Source organism: Myxine glutinosa, chromosome 14 (genome assembly GCF_964187855.1).
Source record: "Myxine glutinosa chromosome 14, kmMyxGlut1.1, whole genome shotgun sequence".
Classification (NCBI taxonomy): Eukaryota; Metazoa; Chordata; class Myxini; order Myxiniformes; family Myxinidae; genus Myxine; species Myxine glutinosa.
The window spans coordinates 56,602,264-56,620,943 of NC_136274.1; the positions used below are offsets into that span (position 1 = coordinate 56,602,264).

General features: G+C 42.3%; 1 protein-coding gene across 4 annotated transcripts in view; it reads left to right on the forward strand.

Annotated features, from left to right (window-relative positions):
* Nucleotides 1-18,680, forward strand: part of HACE1 (HECT domain and ankyrin repeat containing E3 ubiquitin protein ligase 1) — a 612,560-nt gene that overhangs the window by 252,951 nt on the left and 340,929 nt on the right. For all 4 annotated transcript variants that reach the window (XM_068135928.2, XM_068135929.2, XM_078768515.1 and 1 more), the window contains one exon: nucleotides 3,814-3,915. In XM_068135928.2, the coding sequence (XP_067992029.2) occupies nucleotides 3,814-3,915 (102 nt within the window). The remainder of the gene's footprint in view (nucleotides 1-3,813; nucleotides 3,916-18,680) is intronic.

The following is an 18,680-nucleotide window of genomic DNA, read 5'->3' on the forward strand; positions in this document are numbered from 1 at the left end:
ACGATGGAGAAGTCTCACATTGGCTCAATATATGTTGTACATTCGGTTTTTGAGTAGGCCTTTGTGTGAGTACCTTGACCAAATTCCAAAGTCCATGAACGATGTGATTGTAGGATTGAGCACCTTGCCTCAAATTGGCATTTTGGGGTCTATAAGCACTGTGATTGCCTCAGAAATATCCGTGAACTGAGAGATACCAACAGTAGATCCGATTCGATATTTTCTTTAAAAACTGCCTGGTGGTTTTTTTAAACCTTTAAAAACTTAAAAATGTAAATCTTATTCTACATTAACCAGACGCGGTGGTGTGGTTAGTTCGTCCGCTCTGAGTCTGAGAGGTCGGTGGTTTCTCTGTTAGGGAACTCGTATTATATTGTCGAATGGTCTTCCAGGAGTCTGTAGACATCTGTGTACATTTACAAGAATCAGACGGACATAAATAGACATTGGACAAATTACTAAACTATATGGCATTTGAACCCAGCATGTTGAGGTATGTGTTCAAATAGGAATACCAAACTGGCCACCTTTTGTGCAAACAGAAGCAGGTTCAGATATTGCTTATTCGCCTTTGTTGATCTTCCAAAAAGAGGAGGCACTTGGTTTCTGCAGCAAATTATTTAAACAATGGAAACCTCAGATCTTGCTTGGCGCATTATTTTGGCATCTCACTGTGGGAAGGTCATGGGCCTTGCTTCGTCATCATCTTGAAGAAACATTTTTTTGCTTGTAATGCACCCTGGTGCCTGTGTGTGTGTATGTGTATAGCCATTTGCTACTTGAAATACATATATTGTTTACTAATGTACTCCAATTTTGCTGACATCTTGCCAACCCTCGTTACCAAGGATTTTACATCTTGAGTGGGCAATCTTTGTAAAAGTTGAATTAGTACTGTTTAAATAAAATAAAAACCGCTCAGATTTTCATTCAAAGTCCATGTTATTGCAACCACACTTTATATTTATCAGTTTATTAAGTTTCCGAGCACTGATCTAATGAGGCTCCTGGAGGAGCATTACACTGCCAGCAGGACTCAGCCATTAGTTGCCATCAATGTATCATGCTTATATGAACTACACGGACAATAGTAGACAATGTGCAAACACATGTTACATTGGATTTGAACATGGGTTTCCTGCATCATGAGCTGGCTGTTCAGTTGGGACCACTAATAGGTCAACATGTTGGCATGTTTTTGAGATTTGGGGAAAAAATATTTTGTAAACTTGAGATAACATAATTGAATACATGAAAACTAGAGGGCTGTGATTGGAGATCACTGATGGCTCCCGGTACAGCAGACTCGTAATATTAGCCAATCGAGAGCACTTGAAATTCTGCTTCATAACGAAAAAATTAAATAATGGCAAAAGTAAATAATTGAAAGTTGATAAATATTAAAATAACAAAAATTAAAAATGAAATAATTGAAATTGGAGAAAAAAAATTGGAAATTGAAAAAAATTAAAAAATAATAATAATCCAATACAGTACTGTGAAACCCCGACATTCACAAATTCGACATTTGAGGACCCCACGTATTCGCGGTTTATAAAATGAGACCTGCTTCTACTTTCGCGGGCCCTGTGTTTCAGCTATTCATGGTTTTTGCGGGCTCATAAACCATCTCCCACCAGCCGCATGCGTAAAGCAGCTCTACACATGCATAAAACACCTCCATCCACACATAAGCCTTCTACCACCAGTCGGGCGCATAAAGCAGCTCTACACACAAATAAACCAACCGCCACACATAAAATAGCCCTACACACGCATAAATTACCTCCAGCCACACATAAACCATCGCCCACCCACCACACATAAAATAGCCCTACACACGCATAAACTACCTCCATCCACACATAAGCCATCTCCCACCCGCCACACATAAAATAGCCCAACACATGCATAAACTGCCTCCAGCCACACGTAAACCATCGCCCACCCGCCACACATAAGATAGCTCTACACATGCATAAACCACCTCCATCCACACGTCCCACCAGTCGGGCACATAAAGCAGCTCTAAAACCATCTCCCACCAGCCCCACATAAAGCAGCTCAATACATGCATAAACCACCACCCCCCACCAGAATCCCCCACAAATAATGGTCACACTACCCACCCTCCTCCACCTACCCACAACCCCCTGCACAGCTACTTATGCACAGTGTGTCCTGGGTCTCATTCTTTCTTCTCATCCCACTTCATTGAGATGTTGTGATTCCTCACTCTCGTGGACATTTTGCGCTCATTACTCGTCCCGCTGCCTTTATCTGCTGTGATTCTTTGCGCTTGTAGATTTTTGTACACCGCTCCTTTCCTATGACATCTCCAGGCGCTGCATGACGTCATTTCCGGGCACCGAAGGGGGCCCGGCAATGACGCACGCTGAAAGGGAGTACTCAGTTTTCACTCTGGTTGTTTTCTTGTTTGTTTGTTTGTCCGGGAGATATCTCAGCCATCCTTTGAGCTAGAAAGCTGAAATTTCTGCACAATAGTGAGCAAGTGCTTTGGCAAAAACAATATTTTTTGTTTTTTAATTAATTAATTAGTTATTTAATTATTATCGATTAATTAAGTACTTATTTATTTCCTTTCTCATCTGGGCAATATCTCAGGCACCTTTTTAGCTCGGAAGCTGATATTTGGACATGACAATGACCAAGTGATTTGGCTGTAAATGCTATTTTTGAGGCTATCCTTCTGAGGTCGGTAAAATGATAACAGCTAACTGGTAATGGGGGACATTTCATCATCAGTGCCACAGCCACACCCCCAGAAACTGATGCAGCCCAATGATACCCCCCAATGATAGAAACTATGCCACAGGCTGCATACGAAACACCAGCAGCACCCTCACCTGCATCTCCTTCGGCAGAATGAAATTTTGCATCAATAATGTGAATATAAAGTACGTGGAGTTGACCTAATATTTTTTACCTTGACCTAAGTTTTAACGTCATGACCTAATTAGAGACATTTTAACATTTATCACCTTAGTTTGACCAAAGATTTGTCCGATCGGAACAATTGCCCTCTTTAGATAGCCGAGAACAAGCCGCATTATGCTTATTTCACATCATACCCTCTGGGTTAATGGTCAAGGTCTTACACACCCATTCAAACAAAACTACCATTTAGGTTCTTCTCCCTTTTTCTGCCAAATTCCGGGATTTTCAGAATTAAAATAAGCATCTATAATGGGAATGAAAAGTATACGGGGTGACCTATATTTTTTGACCTTTACCAAATTTTAAAGGTTATGACCATTTATAGACCTTTTAACATTTTTCACCAAAACTCGACTAAAGTTTGTGCAATCGAAACGAAATTACCCTTTCTAGGGATCTTAGAGTAAGGTGCATTTCTGCTTAATTTACATCGTATCTCTCCGAGTTAAAGGTTGAGGTCAAATTGCAGTCTGAAAAAAATTACGCGTTTTTTTTGTCATCGCTCAATTATGCCAATGCGGATTCTCAAAGATCGCGTGGCCTGCCAAGATGTTCTTGCAACATACTAGTGGGCCTGCACTTAAGATGCGCACCTGATATTTGACTTGCATGCTTGACATACTTTCTTTTTCAGATTGTGACCTAATGAACAAAAAACACCCTTTTTGATCATAACTTGAATATTTTCCTCCGAGTTTTCTGGATTGACTGTAGAGGGGGACACATTTCCTTCATATGTAGACTACATGGTGTGGTTGGTGTCGTGTACATTGTGATATGTATCTCGGTATTCCATGGACATTGTGATAATTTTGCTGAAATTAACCTGTGCCTTGCATGTCTCCCGTTGGGCAGGGTGGCTATGCAGAGACCTGTGAGGTGTTGCTGGAACACCAGCCCCGGCTATTCCAGCTGCTTCTGCAGATGGCTCAGGACCTAGACGTCCGAGAGAGTATGGTGAGATCCCGCAATGGCCTCAATATTTTTAGGAGGCTCTGTGTCTGCCAGATTACCGATTCATAAAAGTTAGTCTCAGCTCAAGTTGGGTCAGAAGAAGATTATCGACAAATCAAAAGCAACAATTATATATATATTTTTAAATTACAATTTTGTGCCTTGAGGATTATACAACGATCGATGTTGTTTTGCTATTTTAATAATCGGTTTGATGGAAAGGACATTGCTTTGTGCAATTATGATGATGAGAAAACAGATTTTTATGATCAGGTTATTGACAAGACAGCTGAAGTGGGAGCGGCTGGAAATAGTGGAGGAGGGGGAGCTTTTGGGAATCGGAGGCAGTTGTTGCCCACCTGGTGCACCATATGCTTGAAGACGGATTTGGGTTGGTTACGGGAGGACCGAACTCACGGAGTGGAGGTTTTTCTCTGCATGGCTGATCCCGTTCTGCTCATGATAACAAAACCCCTGAGAGGTTAAGTCACTTGGTCGCAATTCAACCTGAGAAGTAAAATGTTCCATGCTCAAATTCCAACCAGCATTTCCTGTCTGTATATGACTTCCGTGGGAATTATCCTACTTCTAGAAACTGATTTGGTGTCCTCTCAGAGGCTGCCGTGGCTGTGTATGGAAACGAGAAGGGTAGTTAACGAAGACCACAAAGCTTCCATTTTGGTCCACACAGCTATGTGGTTACTCTTGCATTTTCTGATTTTAAAAGAGCATTCGGGATTGATAGGGCTCTGGGAATTTTCTTCTGCGACTTTGCTTTATCTGTGGTGACAGAAGCTATGAAGTTGCTTGACTTGTGATTCAATTCAACCCTTTGGAAGCTGTATGGAAGGGGGGGGGGGGGGGGTCAGCATGCCTGCCACAGTGAACTACACTGCTTGATTCACAAGTTTTTGTGAAATCTCGATCCACATATTTCCTCTTCCACTTTGTATAATTTTCCTCGTCTTTGATATTCCTCGATTGATATTTCTCGAGAGCTGGAGCAACAACTGAGAATTTTTAACTTATCCAGAAATGAGAAAAGTAAAATTATTGTGCTATGGTAATGTTGATACATTTGACTTTTTGATGTGAAAATATTTTAATAAGTAAAAATTGAAGCAACTAAAACAAGTACAGATACATACAAAGTACACCGCCCCATGCTAAATAAATAAATAACATATCCTCCAGCGTGCGACATTGCCGGGGCCTTCAGCGCCCGGTGATGCCGCCGTGCAGCACATCGAGACAGTATTGGGAGGGAGAGGTGTGCAATAATTGATTAATATTGCATAATTAAAATCAATAAATATTGATCATAAAATAATTTCTTATTCCATTGGCTAAAAGCGTACCTAAACCACCAGTGCTTCATGTGAAGCTGTAACTTTTTGAAAATTAATTAAATAAGTCATTAATCAAAAAATAAATTAATTGATTCATCAATAAATAATAAATTGATTAATTAATAAATAAAAAATATCCATTGTAGCCACATCACTTGGTCACTGTTGTGTCCGAATATCAGCTTCCTCGCTCAAAACGTGCCTAAGATATTGCCCAGATGAGAAAGAAAATAAGTAAGTGATTAATAATGAAAATAAATAAATAATAATGGTAAAATAATTAAATTATTAATTTTTTTTTTTATTTTTTTTATTTTTTTTGTATGCTGAATCGAGGCTCGTGGAAGAGCTAACATTTACTTCACAAGCAAATCAACCAGACAAACAAAATACCCAAAAAGAGGGAGCGGAAGACAAGATGGGGAGAGAAGGGGAAGCACACAAACACAACATCCGAGAGCAGGGAGATGTGTGGAAGGGAGAGGGCCCGGGGGGAGGAGGCATGGGAAGGGAGGGGGGTGGGGGGAGGGAGAAGTATAAAACACAAGGACACCAAGGACTTCCTGGACAGAAGTTGGTATTTCAAAAAAGTGGAATTGGGGTGAAATTAGCGGCGGTAGAAAAGATCAAGGTTTTGGATGGGGGAAGATAAGAGATGGTGGTGAACAGCTGTTTTAAAGACTTGGAGGGTGGAGTGGGATTGAAGAGAGTGAGGGAGTTTGTTCCAGAGGCGGGAGAAAAGAGGAATGAAGGAGTGAAGGTGAGCAGAGAGTCTTGATTTTGGCAGTTTAACCATAAGAGGGTTGCAGGCAGATCTTGTGCGACCTGTAGGAATATTTGCGGGACAGAGCCCAGAGAGAGCTGGGGGGGCAAGGCCAGAGAGGAGTCGGTAGAAGACGGAAAGACCACCAACCTGCCTGCGGTGAGTGAGTGAGAGGCCCTTGGAGTTAGCTTCATCGCGGGAGATTCCAATGATTCTGAATGCTTTGGTTTCAACAGCGTGAAGGCGAGCTAGGTGTGAGGCAGGAGCACCAGCCCAGAGGGGAGAGCAGTATTCCATTGAGCTGCGGATGAAAGCCTTGTATGTGGTGAGGAGCTCAGGTGTGCCTAGGAAGGACTTCGCACGACGGAGGATGCCCAGTCGGCGACTGGCTTTGGAGGCCAGCTTGGAAATGTGGTTTTCCCAAGAAAGATCATGGCAGACAGTAGGACCCAAAAGCTTGAGCGACAGAACTTCTTGGAGAGGATTGTTGAGAAAGTAGACGGGAGGGTTGTCCAGTCGATCTTTTCGGAGAGACATAGTAAGAGTGTGAGATTTGTCAGGATTGAAAGACATGTTCCACCTGTTTGCCCAGTCTGTGATTTTGTCAAGGTCTGCAGAGAGTGAGGAGGCTGCAGACTGCCGATCTGAGGGATGAAGAATGGAGTGACAGAGAGTAGAGTCGTCAGCAAAGAGATAGAGAGGATTTTCAAGAGAGTCAGAGAGATCATTGATGAAGACCAGAAAAAGCACAGGGCCCAGAACACTGCCTTGGGGAACTCCAGCCTGAACAGGAAGAGGAGATGAGAGAAACCCATTCAGGGCCACACGTTGACTACGACTAGAGAGGAAGTCTGCCAGCCATGCGTGGAGATTTCCATGGATACCAAAAGAGGAGAGTTTGGTGAGCAGAGCGGGGTGCCAGACCGTATCGAAGGCACGTGATATGTCAAGGGAGACTGCTCTAATTTCCTGTTTGGCATTGAGGACCTCCATCCATTGTTGAGAATGCAGAAGCAGCATGTCCGGAGTGGAGTGTCCAGGTCTGAAACCAAATTGATGATCAGAGATCAAGCCATTGGAGAAGAGGAAAGATTTCATATCTGAAGCAATGATGGATTCCATGACTTTGCTGATAATTGGGAGAAGGCTGATTGGTCTGTAGTTGCTGGGATCTGTTTTTGCACCTTTTTTGTGCAAAGCGGTGATGTTGGTGATGTTGGCTTATATAATACCTAAACCACCACTCTTTCATCCGAATCTGCAACTTAAAAATAAATAAATTAATGAAGTCATTAATTAAATAATTAATCGATTAATTGATTTAACTGATTAATCAATAAATCAAAAATACCCTTTACAGCCAAATCACTTGGTCATTGCCATGTCCGAATATCAGCTTCCTTGCTCAAAAGGTGCCTGAGATAATGCCTGGAAGAGAAAGGGAATAAATAAGTACTTAATTAATCGATATAATAATTAAGTAATTAATCAATTAATTTATTAATCAAAAAACAACAAAATACCGTTTTTGCCAAAGCACTTGCTCACTATATTGTGCCGAAATTTCAGCTTCCTAGCTCAAAGGATGGCTGAGATATCGCCCGGACAAACAAACAAGCAAGAAAACAAACAACCGGAGTGAAAACCGAGTACTCCCTTTTAGTGTGCATCATCGCCGGGTTCCCGGTGCCCGGTGATGATGTCATGCAGTGCCTAGAGATGGAATATAAAAGGAGCGGTGTACAATATTAAAAGCACAATGCAATACGTATGCAAGAAGACAGAGCTTTCTTCTTATTTAGTATGCAGCATTAGGCTATGGGGTAGAATCATTGCCTGAGGATGCACTCTGCTGCTGATGCAGTACACTCTGCTGGTTGGGGCAGGAATTTGTAATTTGCTCAAAGTGCCTGCGATAGCTCGCCTACTCTTCGCGAAGGACACTGTGGGATATTTAATATCCACCAAATATGTGCTATATTAAAGTAGGCCACCCTGGGGCACTCTATTAACGTCGATTTGCATGTGGACACACACACACACACACACACACACACACACACACACACACACACACACACACACACACACACACACACGCACAATATCTTTTGATTTAATTCTTGAGATGTTGGTATTTGGGCATTTTTTAATTTCCGTGTTATTTAGACCAAAATTATTGGGTACTGAAACCCCAATTAGCAATTTGCCTGCTTTTCCTTTTTGCATCTGAGTAATAGTCCTATGTCCGGTTTTCTTTGCGATGCACACTGACACCCAGACCAATTACAATATGCTCTCCCTTTTTGGTGGCGAGGCTAATAATAAATGTTTGCTGCTTTGACATTCAAAATACACAAGATAATGCAACTGGAATAGCACATTGAGGTGCTGTAATGGAAGGGGGGAAATATAAATAGCCTCTTGTGAATAACTCATTACTTGTATTGTTTTCTCAGCTTGTGATCGACACAATTCCAGGCTTATTGACTGGCCACACATTTATGTATTTCACATTGAATGGCTCAATCTTCGCCCATGCTATGTACACAGTTTCAATTCCCTAACTTGCGCAGCGGGAGAGAGAGTGGCTTTTGCAAGTACTTGTGTGTGTGTGTGTGTGTGTGTGTATGGATATATATATATACTGAAACGCAAAAGAAACTTACCACCTTTGAAACCTTTAAATATCAACAATAACACTGCGTGTAGTAAATGTGTGAACTTATTTGTGGACAATAGTGTCCTCGCTGTCAGACAAAACGGTCACGGATGGTCACTTGAACCTTCAATGGTCACTTCATAGCACAGCTGTTGAACAGCCGTTTTGACTGTCAGTGATTAGCCAAGGGGTACGGGATGATTTTAATGAGCTGCACGTGATGTCTTGATATTGGCTTTAAAAAGGCCAGTGCAAAATGGGCATTTCAATCAACATGCCACGATTGTCAAGGGATCAACGGCAGCGTGCCCTGGGCATGCTGCAAGGCGGACTGAGCTACCGTGAGGTGGCATGTCGCCTTGGCTGTTCACACCAGACGATATCGGCTCTGGTGGACAGAGACACCCTCCACAACTCTGCAGATGACAGACCTCGATCAGGGAGGCCAAGAGTCACCACTGCAAGGCAGGACAGGCAGATGGTCCGAAGTCACCTGCGGGATCGATCCCGTCCAGCATCCCGCACTGCGGCAGAAACTCCGGGGCATGCAAACCCACGGATCTCCAATGATACTGCACGAAGACGACTGCATGACTATGGTCTGACTGCCAGAAGACCATACAGAGGCCCCGTGATGACGGTTGCCCATCGCCGCAACCGTCAGAGATGGTGCCAGCAGCATCAGCGGTGGACCTTGGCGCAGTGGAACGAGGTCGCTTTCAGCGATGAGTCAAGGTTCTGAGTGGACAGTCCTGATGGGCGTGAGCGTGTCTGGAGAAGAACTGGCGAGCGATATGCCGATTGTTGCGTGCGTCAAGCCAACAGGTGGGGTGGCCCAAGTGTGATGGTGTGGGCCGCCATATCAGGCCGGTACAGGACGCCACTGGTGGTTGTGGATGGGAATCTTAACACCCAGCGGTATGTGGATAACATCCTTCGACCTCATCTGCTGCCATTCCTGCTAGACCACCCAGAACTGAGAACCTTTCAGCATGACAACGCTCGTCCCCATGCTGCTCGCTTTACCACTGCATTTCTCCAAGGCGAAAACATCAACACCATGCAGTGGCCTGCGCTCTCCCCTGACCTGAATCCCATAGAGCACCTGTGGGATGAGCTTGGGAGACGCGTAGTTGGCAGGGCCAGGACACGGGGAGAGCTGCTTCAGACATTGAGGACTGAGTGGGACAGAATCCAGCAGCAATCCATCCAAAGACTGGTAGGCAGTATACGCCGACGATGCACTGCCTGTATCCAAAACAATGGTGGCCATACACGCGATTGAAAGGGGACTGACATTGCACCCTGTGCTGTTCTGTACTGTAGAACAAACTGATGAGATGGTGTATCTTGGTCAAAAACTTGACATGTCATCAATAAAATGCCAATGTTTCAATTAGCAATTGTTGGTTTGTTTTATTTTGAACTGTTACAATTTTATTACATTTCAAACAAGTGGTAAGTTTCTTTTGCGTTTTCAGTCTTTTTGAAGTTGGTCAAAATGGTCAAAATGGTCAAATTTTTAGGTCAAAATGCCCATTTTGCACTGGCCTTTTTAAAGCCAATATCAAGACATCACGTGCAGCTCATTAAAATCATCCCATACCCCTTGGCTAATCACTGACAGTCAAAACGGCTGTTCAACAGCTGTGCAATGAAGTGACCATTGAAGGTTCAAGTGACCATCCGTGACCATTTTGTCTGACAGTGAGGACACTATTGTCCACAAATAAGTTCACATATTTACTATACGCAGTGTTATTGTTGATATTTAAAGGTTTCAAAGGTGGTAAGTTTCTTTTGTGTTTTCGGTCTTTTTGAAGTTGGTCAAAATGGTCAAATCTTTCGGTCAAAATGCCCATTTTGCACTGGCCTTTTTAAAGCCAATATCAAGACATCACGTGCAGCTCATTAAAATCATCCCGTACCCCTTGGCTAATCACTGACAGTCAAAACGGCTGTTCAACAGCTGTGCTATGAAGTGACCATTGAAGGTTCAAGTGACCATCCGTGACCGTTTTGTCTGACAGCGAGGACACTATTGTCCACAAATAAGTTCACACATTTACTACACGCAGTGTTATTGTTGATATTTAAAGGTTTCAAAGGTGGTAAGTTTCTTTTGCGTTTCAGTATATATCTATCTATAATTCCAGTAATCTCTGTGTGTGTGTGTGTCTGTCTGTCTGTCTGTATGTATGTATGCGACCGCTGTTTCTCGACAACTACCGGTCCGATATACTTGAAACTTGCCAGGTATATTGCTGGGGACCCGAGGATGTGCCTTTTCAAGGTTTGAAATTAATCGGACAAGTGGTTCCCAAGGTATGGTCACCGTACTCGCAAGCCGTTCGCTTTGGCTTTGCGAATGGACCAAACCATTTCATGTAAATAGAGGGGGGGGGGGGGGGGTTCTGTGGTCGTTGCGAATGGACCAAACCATTTCATGTAAATAGAGGGGGGGGTTCTGTGGTCGTTACTGCCACGTGGTTTCAAAGTTTTTTTTTGTTGTTGTTGTTTGCAAGCATGTTTTTTTGCACGCACGTACGGGCAAGCACGTACGGGCGTGCCCGTACGTGCGGGCACGCCCTAGTCTATCTATAATTCCAGTAATCTCTGTGTGTGTGTGTGTCTGTCTGTCTGTCTGTATGTATGTATGCGACCGCTGTTTCTCGACAACTACCGGTCCGATATACTTGAAACTTGCCAGGTATATTGCTGGGGACCCGAGGATGTGCCTTTTCAAGGTTTTAAATTAATCGGACAAGTGGTTCCCAAGGTATGGTCACCGTACTCGCAAGCCGTTCGCTTTGGCTTTGCGAATGGACCAAACCATTTCATGTAAATAGAGGGGGTGAAATAGAGGGGGTGAAACCATTTCATGTAAATAGAGGGGGGGGGGGGGGGGTTCTGTGGTCGTTACTGCCACGTGGTTTCAAAGTTTTTTTTTGTTGTTGTTGTTTGCACGCATGTTTTTTTGCACGCACGTACGGGCAAGCACGTACGGGCAGCACGCCCTAGTACTATAGAAGAGAGGTAGGTGTCTGTCTGTCTGTCTGTCTGTGTGTCGCCATTTTTCTTAGAGATGGCTGAACGGATCTTCGTCAAACTTTCAGAGTTTCATCAGTGAGTGCCTGTGAGTGTTTTAGGCAAAAAAAAAAAAACAATTTTAAAAGATCGTTTTTTTGGAGTTTAAAAAAAATAATCGCTCGATAGTGCCGAAAGCTTTTTAAAATTAATGACAATTATATACAACAACACATTCGCATAAATAAATACAAAACAACCACCAGACATTTGAACACAAATCAAACAATTCCTGAAGTGTACGAAGTTGGTAGTATGGCTTCTTCTTCTTCCTATTCGGCATCACACAACGCAGAAACGGGACGAACGCCACATTCACCAGCATATATTTAACCCTTCCCTTCCTCCCTCCCCCTCCCCCCCTTCCCCCTCCCCTCTTCCTCCACCCCTTACCCCCTCCCCCTCCCCTCCTCCTCCCCATTCCCCCCCTCCCGCTCTTCCCCCCTCCCCCCTCTCCCTTCCATATATATATACATATATATATATATATATACATATATATATATATATATATACATATATATATATATATATATATATATATATATATATATATATATATATATATATATAAATAATAATATATATATATATATATATATACAGACTTGGCATTTAATATGGAATATTTTTTTGTGGGGGTGAACTTACTTTTCAAGATGACTTAGAACCAAAAGTTCATTGGAATTATGTTGAAATTATTCTAGATTTTGTTAAGGTGACCTTTAAAAGAAACAAAAAACACATTTGACATTTCGAAGCAAATAAATTGATCCTTGAAAGTGATGTAAACTGATATCGAACTCAATTCACGGACAGTACTGTGTTGAACTTCTGTGCGTTTTCCAGAAGTATCTCTTTATTTTGCACATTAGCCAAATTTTTTTTTAACAAAAACAAAAGTTAAATTACGACTGGGATTACGGACAGTAAAATTACAGTTCAGTACTTCGTGTAACCCCCACGAGCATTCAGGAGAGCACGTACACGTTGAGGCATGCTGTTCACGAGATTTGCCAAGGTTTGGACAGGAATCGCTTGCCATGCAGTGACAATAGCCTGCTGCAATTCATGCACAGAGGTCAGCTGCTAGTCCAAGTGGTCGATTTGACGCGTTAATTCTGCCCACAAGTTCTCTATCGGATTCATATCCGGGGACATGGCAGGCCACTCCGTATGCTCTACACCACGGTCAGCAAGAAAGTGTTGGATCATGCGAGCACGATGAGGCTGTGCATTGTCATCTTGGAAGGCAAAGTTTCCTCGAAAGGCTGCACGAGCAAATGGAAACAATGTTTCTTCCAGAATGGCCCTGTGCTTGAACTGGTTCAGGTTTCCATTCAGAACAACCAGGTCAGTTTTGCCCCCTGCATGAAAAGCAGCCCAAACAGTCACCCCACCACCTCTAGCTTGGTCTCTTGGCACTATACAATCTTCGTTGTAGCCTTCATGCACTTGTCTGCGCACTCGGACGCGGCCATCTTGACGATAGATCAGAAATCTAGACTCGTCACTGAAGATCATGTGATTCCAGTGTCCTGGCTGCCATTGACGGTGCTCTCTGGCCCACTGCAATCGGCGCTGGCGGTGTTGTCTGGTCAGACCTGGCTTTCTCAGGGGACGCCTGGCACGATAGCCTGCTTGAACCAGTCGTTGGTTGACTAGCCTTCTGGATACAGGCACATTTGTCAGTTGCTGCCACTCAGCCCAAAGCCGATTAGCTGACTTGGTATGGCCATTGCAGACTAACCGGTGCAGCTGGCGATCATCCCTCCTTGTGGTTCTGCAGGGACGACGTGGCCTCGGTATTGGAGTAGGGACACCCCTCTGAGCATTTCGTTTCAGGATCTTTGACACCTGACCTTGAGTGATGCCATACTGCCGAGCAATAGCATGCTGTTTCATGCCGTAATTTCGTAAAGCCACCACTCCATGACAAACAGCATTGTCGAGTTGACGGACCATCTCCAGAGGAAGCGGCAATAACTTTTGGAGATGTGCAGCAGTTGTTTTCCACTAATACAGAACGCAACAACCCTTGTATACCCGACTGTGAAGCCAATCGTCAAATGCACCTGTCCGTACATTTTGCCACGCCACATGTGATATAATCCTGTTGTTGACTTCTTGCTGCGACAGACAATCAGTGACATGGTTCTTTTCACAAATAAATCACCAAAGTGTAAAAGAAACTCACCAGATTGATATACTGAGTTAAGAAAGTAAACCCAAGTCAAGAAAAAAATAATAATCCATATTAAATGCCAAGTCTGTATATATATATATATATGTATATATATATATATATATATATATATATATATATATATATATATATATATTCACGAGCCTCGACTCTGTATACGAAAAAAAACAAAAACAAAAACAAACAAAAAAAACAATATATATATATACGTGTATATATATATATATATATATATATATATATATATATATATATATATATATATATATATATATATATATATATATATATATAAACACGACCGGTCAAAAGTTTTAGAACACCTCAATTTTTCCAGTTTTTATTGAAATTTACGCAGTTTAATGTCTCAATGTACTCTGAAATTAAGCATAGAACAAATAAACAATTGGAGATAAAAAATAAATCATAGAATCATTTTGTTTAACAATATTTAATTTAAATTTTTGACTCAGCAAAGTAGCCACCTTTTGCAGATATAACCGCCGAACACACTCGTGGCATTCTTTCTACAATGGAAATCAAATATTGTTTGGGAAGTTCTTCCCAACACTCTTGCAGAAGTTCCCACAAATGTGTTGCACTTGTAGGTTGCCTTGCTTTCACCCTTCTGTCCAGTTCATCCCAAACCAGCTCGATGGGGTTTAAGTCTGGAGACTGTGCTGGCCATTCCATGATTTGAAGCCTAACGTCTTGTTCTTTTCCTCGAAGGTAGTTTTGACATAGCCTGGAGGTGTGTTTTGGGTTATTATCTTGCTGTAGGATGAACCCCTGACCAACTAGGCATATACCAGAGGGTATTGCATGGCGCTGCAAAATGCTGTGGTAGCCCTTTTGGTTCAGGGTGCCAGTCACACTGTGCAAGTCGCTGACTCTGGATCCAGCAAAAGAGCCCCAGACCATCACGCTTCCTCCTCCATGTTTGACAGTTGGTGTCACATACTGAGGAACCATCCTTTCGCCTACTCGACAGTGTACAAAAACCCTGCGTGATGAACCAAAGATTTCAAATTTTGATTCATCGGTCCATAAGACCTTCTTCGAGTCTTCAGTAGTCTACTGGCGCTTCTTCATGGCCAAGGCAAGCCTCTTTTTCTTATTTCGCCATCTTAGCAATGGCTTTCTTACTGCCACTCGACCTGTCAAACCTGCAGCTCGAAGTCTTCTCTTCACAGTTGAAACTGAGACTTGCTTACTTCGACCAGTGTTAAGCTGTGCTTGAAGCTGTTGTCCTGTGAGCCACCTATCACGCAAGCTGTTGACTCTCAGAATCTTGTCTTCTGATTCTGTTGTGGCTTTCGGTCTTCCAGACCTCTTCCTGTCAGAGTTTCCTCCAGTTTCCAATATACTACTTCCTGCAGTGCAATATTGTTCAAATAATGCTTCGGAGGGTGTAATAACAGTCTGTTCCAATACTGCTTTTATACAGACAGGAGGTTTGTGATCAAGTAATCAGCAGAGGTTGGGACACCTGTAGGAATTGTTTGCATCAACGTTTAAGGATTAATTTACTTACATTGCTGCAGAACAGCTGTAAGTTGTTAACCCATTACTTGTTCCCTGAAGAAGGCCTTTTTTCTTTTTTAAATATAACTGTGACATTTGCATTATTTTCCCGTTTTTGCTGACCTAAACTTTTTTTTTTCACCTCGAGCAGTTTACTGTTTACCTTTGTACCATTTCAGGTTATTCACTGGAATTGAATTGCTTAAATTTCAATAAAAACTGGAAAAATTGAGGTGTTTTAAAACTTTTGATCGGAAGTGTATATATGCAGTAAATCTGGGCTTTATGGCAGAGTGGCCAGACGGAAGCCAAACAGTTCAATCTTGGTTTCATCAGACCACAGAATCTTGTTTCTCACAGTCTGAGAGTCCTTTAGGTGCTTTTTTGCAAACTCCAAGCGGGCTTTCATGCGTCTTTCACTGAGGAGAGGCTTCCGACTGGCCACTCTGCCATAAAGCCCAGATCGGTGGAGTGTTGCAGTGATGGTTGTCCTTCTGTAAGTTTCTCCCATCTCCACACAGGATCTCTGGAGCTCAGCCAGAGTGACCATCGGGTTCTTGGTCACCTCTCTTACCAAGGCCCTTCTCCCCCGATTGCTCAGTTTGGCCGGGCGGCCAGCTATAGGAAGAGTCCTGGTTTTTCCAAACTTCTTCCATTTAAGAATTATGGAGGCCACTGTGCTCTTGGGAACCTTCAATGCAGCAGAAATTTTTTTGTAGGCTTCCCCAGATCTGTGCCTCGACACAATCCTGTCTCTGAGTTAGGCAGGCAGTTCCTTCGACCTCCTGGCTTGGTTTTTGCTCTGATATACATTGTCAGCTGTGAGACCTCATATAGACAGGTGTGTGCCTTTCCAAATCATGTCCAATCAATTGAATTTACCACAGGTGGACTCCAATCAAGGTGTAGAAACATCTCAAAGATGGTCAAGAGAAATGGGAGGCACCTGAGCTAAATTTCAAGCGTCATAGCAAAGGGTCTGAATACTTATGTCAATGTGATATTTCAGTTTTTTCTTTTTAATAAATTTGCAAAACTTTCTAAAATCCTGTTTTCTCTTTGTCATTATGGGGTATTGAGTGCAGATTGATGAGGGAAAAAATGAATTTAAACGATTTCAGCATAAGGCTGCAACATAACAAAATGTGAAAAAAGTGAAGGGGTCTGAATACTTTCTGAATGCACTGTATATATATGTATATGTATATGTATATATATATATATATATATATATATATATATATATATATATATATATATATATATATATATATATATATATATATATATATATTGTTGCGGAGATGAGGACTGTATATTTTTTGATTGTGTGCTGTACTATTATTATTATTGGTTATTCTGCGCCCCCCTACCTCCGGAGCTGTGTAAAGGTGAAAGGGCATCCCATAATTAGTCCACAAGCATACACGTCAGCCAAGAAATAGAATACCCCTGTTGATAGTTATCTCTTATTCTGTGTTCTAGGGTAAGGCTATGTCTCCCATTAATTGAAGTACTCCATTGCACCAGTGAAAGAGAATAGATCCCCTTTCATTCCCATCCCCAAAACCTCCATTTCCTATCACATCCCCTTTCGTCATTGCTGAGCCCTCGATTCCAAATTACCTCCCCTCCAATAACCGCCATTGACCACGAGGCTCGAGTCGGGGAAGAAAGGCGTGTCTCCACCTCGTCATAGAGGGGAAGAGGGGCGTGCCCGCCCGTCGTCATCCAGGGCGGAGCCCGAGGGTCGCACGACCAACCAGGGCCGAGGTGAGCACCCCGATGGGCGTGTCCAAAACGCCGGCGGCTAAATCGCTGGAGGCACTATAAAAGGCGCGAACGGAAGTGAGTCGTGAGTTGGTCTGAGTTGGTTGAGAGTCGGTCGTCAAGTGGAGAGTGGTGAAGAGTCAGTCAGTAGAGGTGGTGGTCAAGTGGTTGCGTTGGTTGCGGTGAGGAGTCGGTGGTAAAGAGTGAGGGACCAAGAAGGAGTTGAGGGTGTGGACCAACGAGTCAGACAAGTCCTGGGAACGCAGCGGAGGCCGCGGCAGCAAGAACACCCAACAGCCAAAGGGGGCCTGAACGGCGGTTTGGAGCAGGGCCGAAAAGGAACGGCGGCTGCTAAACGCGCCGGTTGAGCTGCAGGACCCCCTTGGACCTCCCTCTCCCTCCAGCCATCCACCTCCTGCCTTTCCACCCTTCTTGTGTACGTGAGTTTGTTTTGTTTGTTCTGTCCCTGGGTATTTAATTAAGTCTGTAGGTAAGCTAAAATTTGCACTGTGTCACCTGCGTCTTATGTGTTGTAAATAAACCTTGATTGCTCCTTTTTGCTTGTGTAAATAATAAATCCAATTACTCTTCTGTCCGTCTATTCGTTTTATTCCTTTTCCTCTTTGCATTCGTCGTTTTAGTCTTTTCCCCTCATTGAGCAGCTGCGGTGCGATCCGGCCAAAGTTCTGGGTGAATCGGGTGAGTCAGGGATCCTGTAACGGTCGCGGCAATACCACCGCTCGGTAAATAACATCTTAATCCGCGATCAGTAACAATAATATATATATATATATATATATATATATATATATATATATATATATATATATATATATATATATATATAGATATATATATATAGATATATATATATATATATATATATATATATATATATATGTATATATATATACTGTATATATATATATATATATATATATATATATATATATATATATATATATATATATATATATATATATATATATATATATATATATATATATATATATATATACAGTCATCCCTCGCTATATCGCGGTTCACTTTTCGCGGATTCGGTACATCGCGGTTTTTTCTCGCTAGTATATGTAAAATTATATCGCGGATTTTTCGCTATATCGCGGGATTTTGCGGTATAAATGTATTTTTATATACTATTATTTTAAATATTTTTGTGGTAAAATAAGCATTTTCTAGCCTAAAAAATTAAAAAACGTAAAGAAATAAGAAAAATACAGTATTTAAAACATATTACAAGAAATAAAATACTGTACATAGTGTACAGTAGAAGGGTAGACAAAGAGTCGTGCGAATGGAAAACGCCAGTACATTCATCATCGTCATCACCTTCATCGTCATCAGTACTGCACAGCTAATTCATCATCATCTTCATCACGCAAGTTG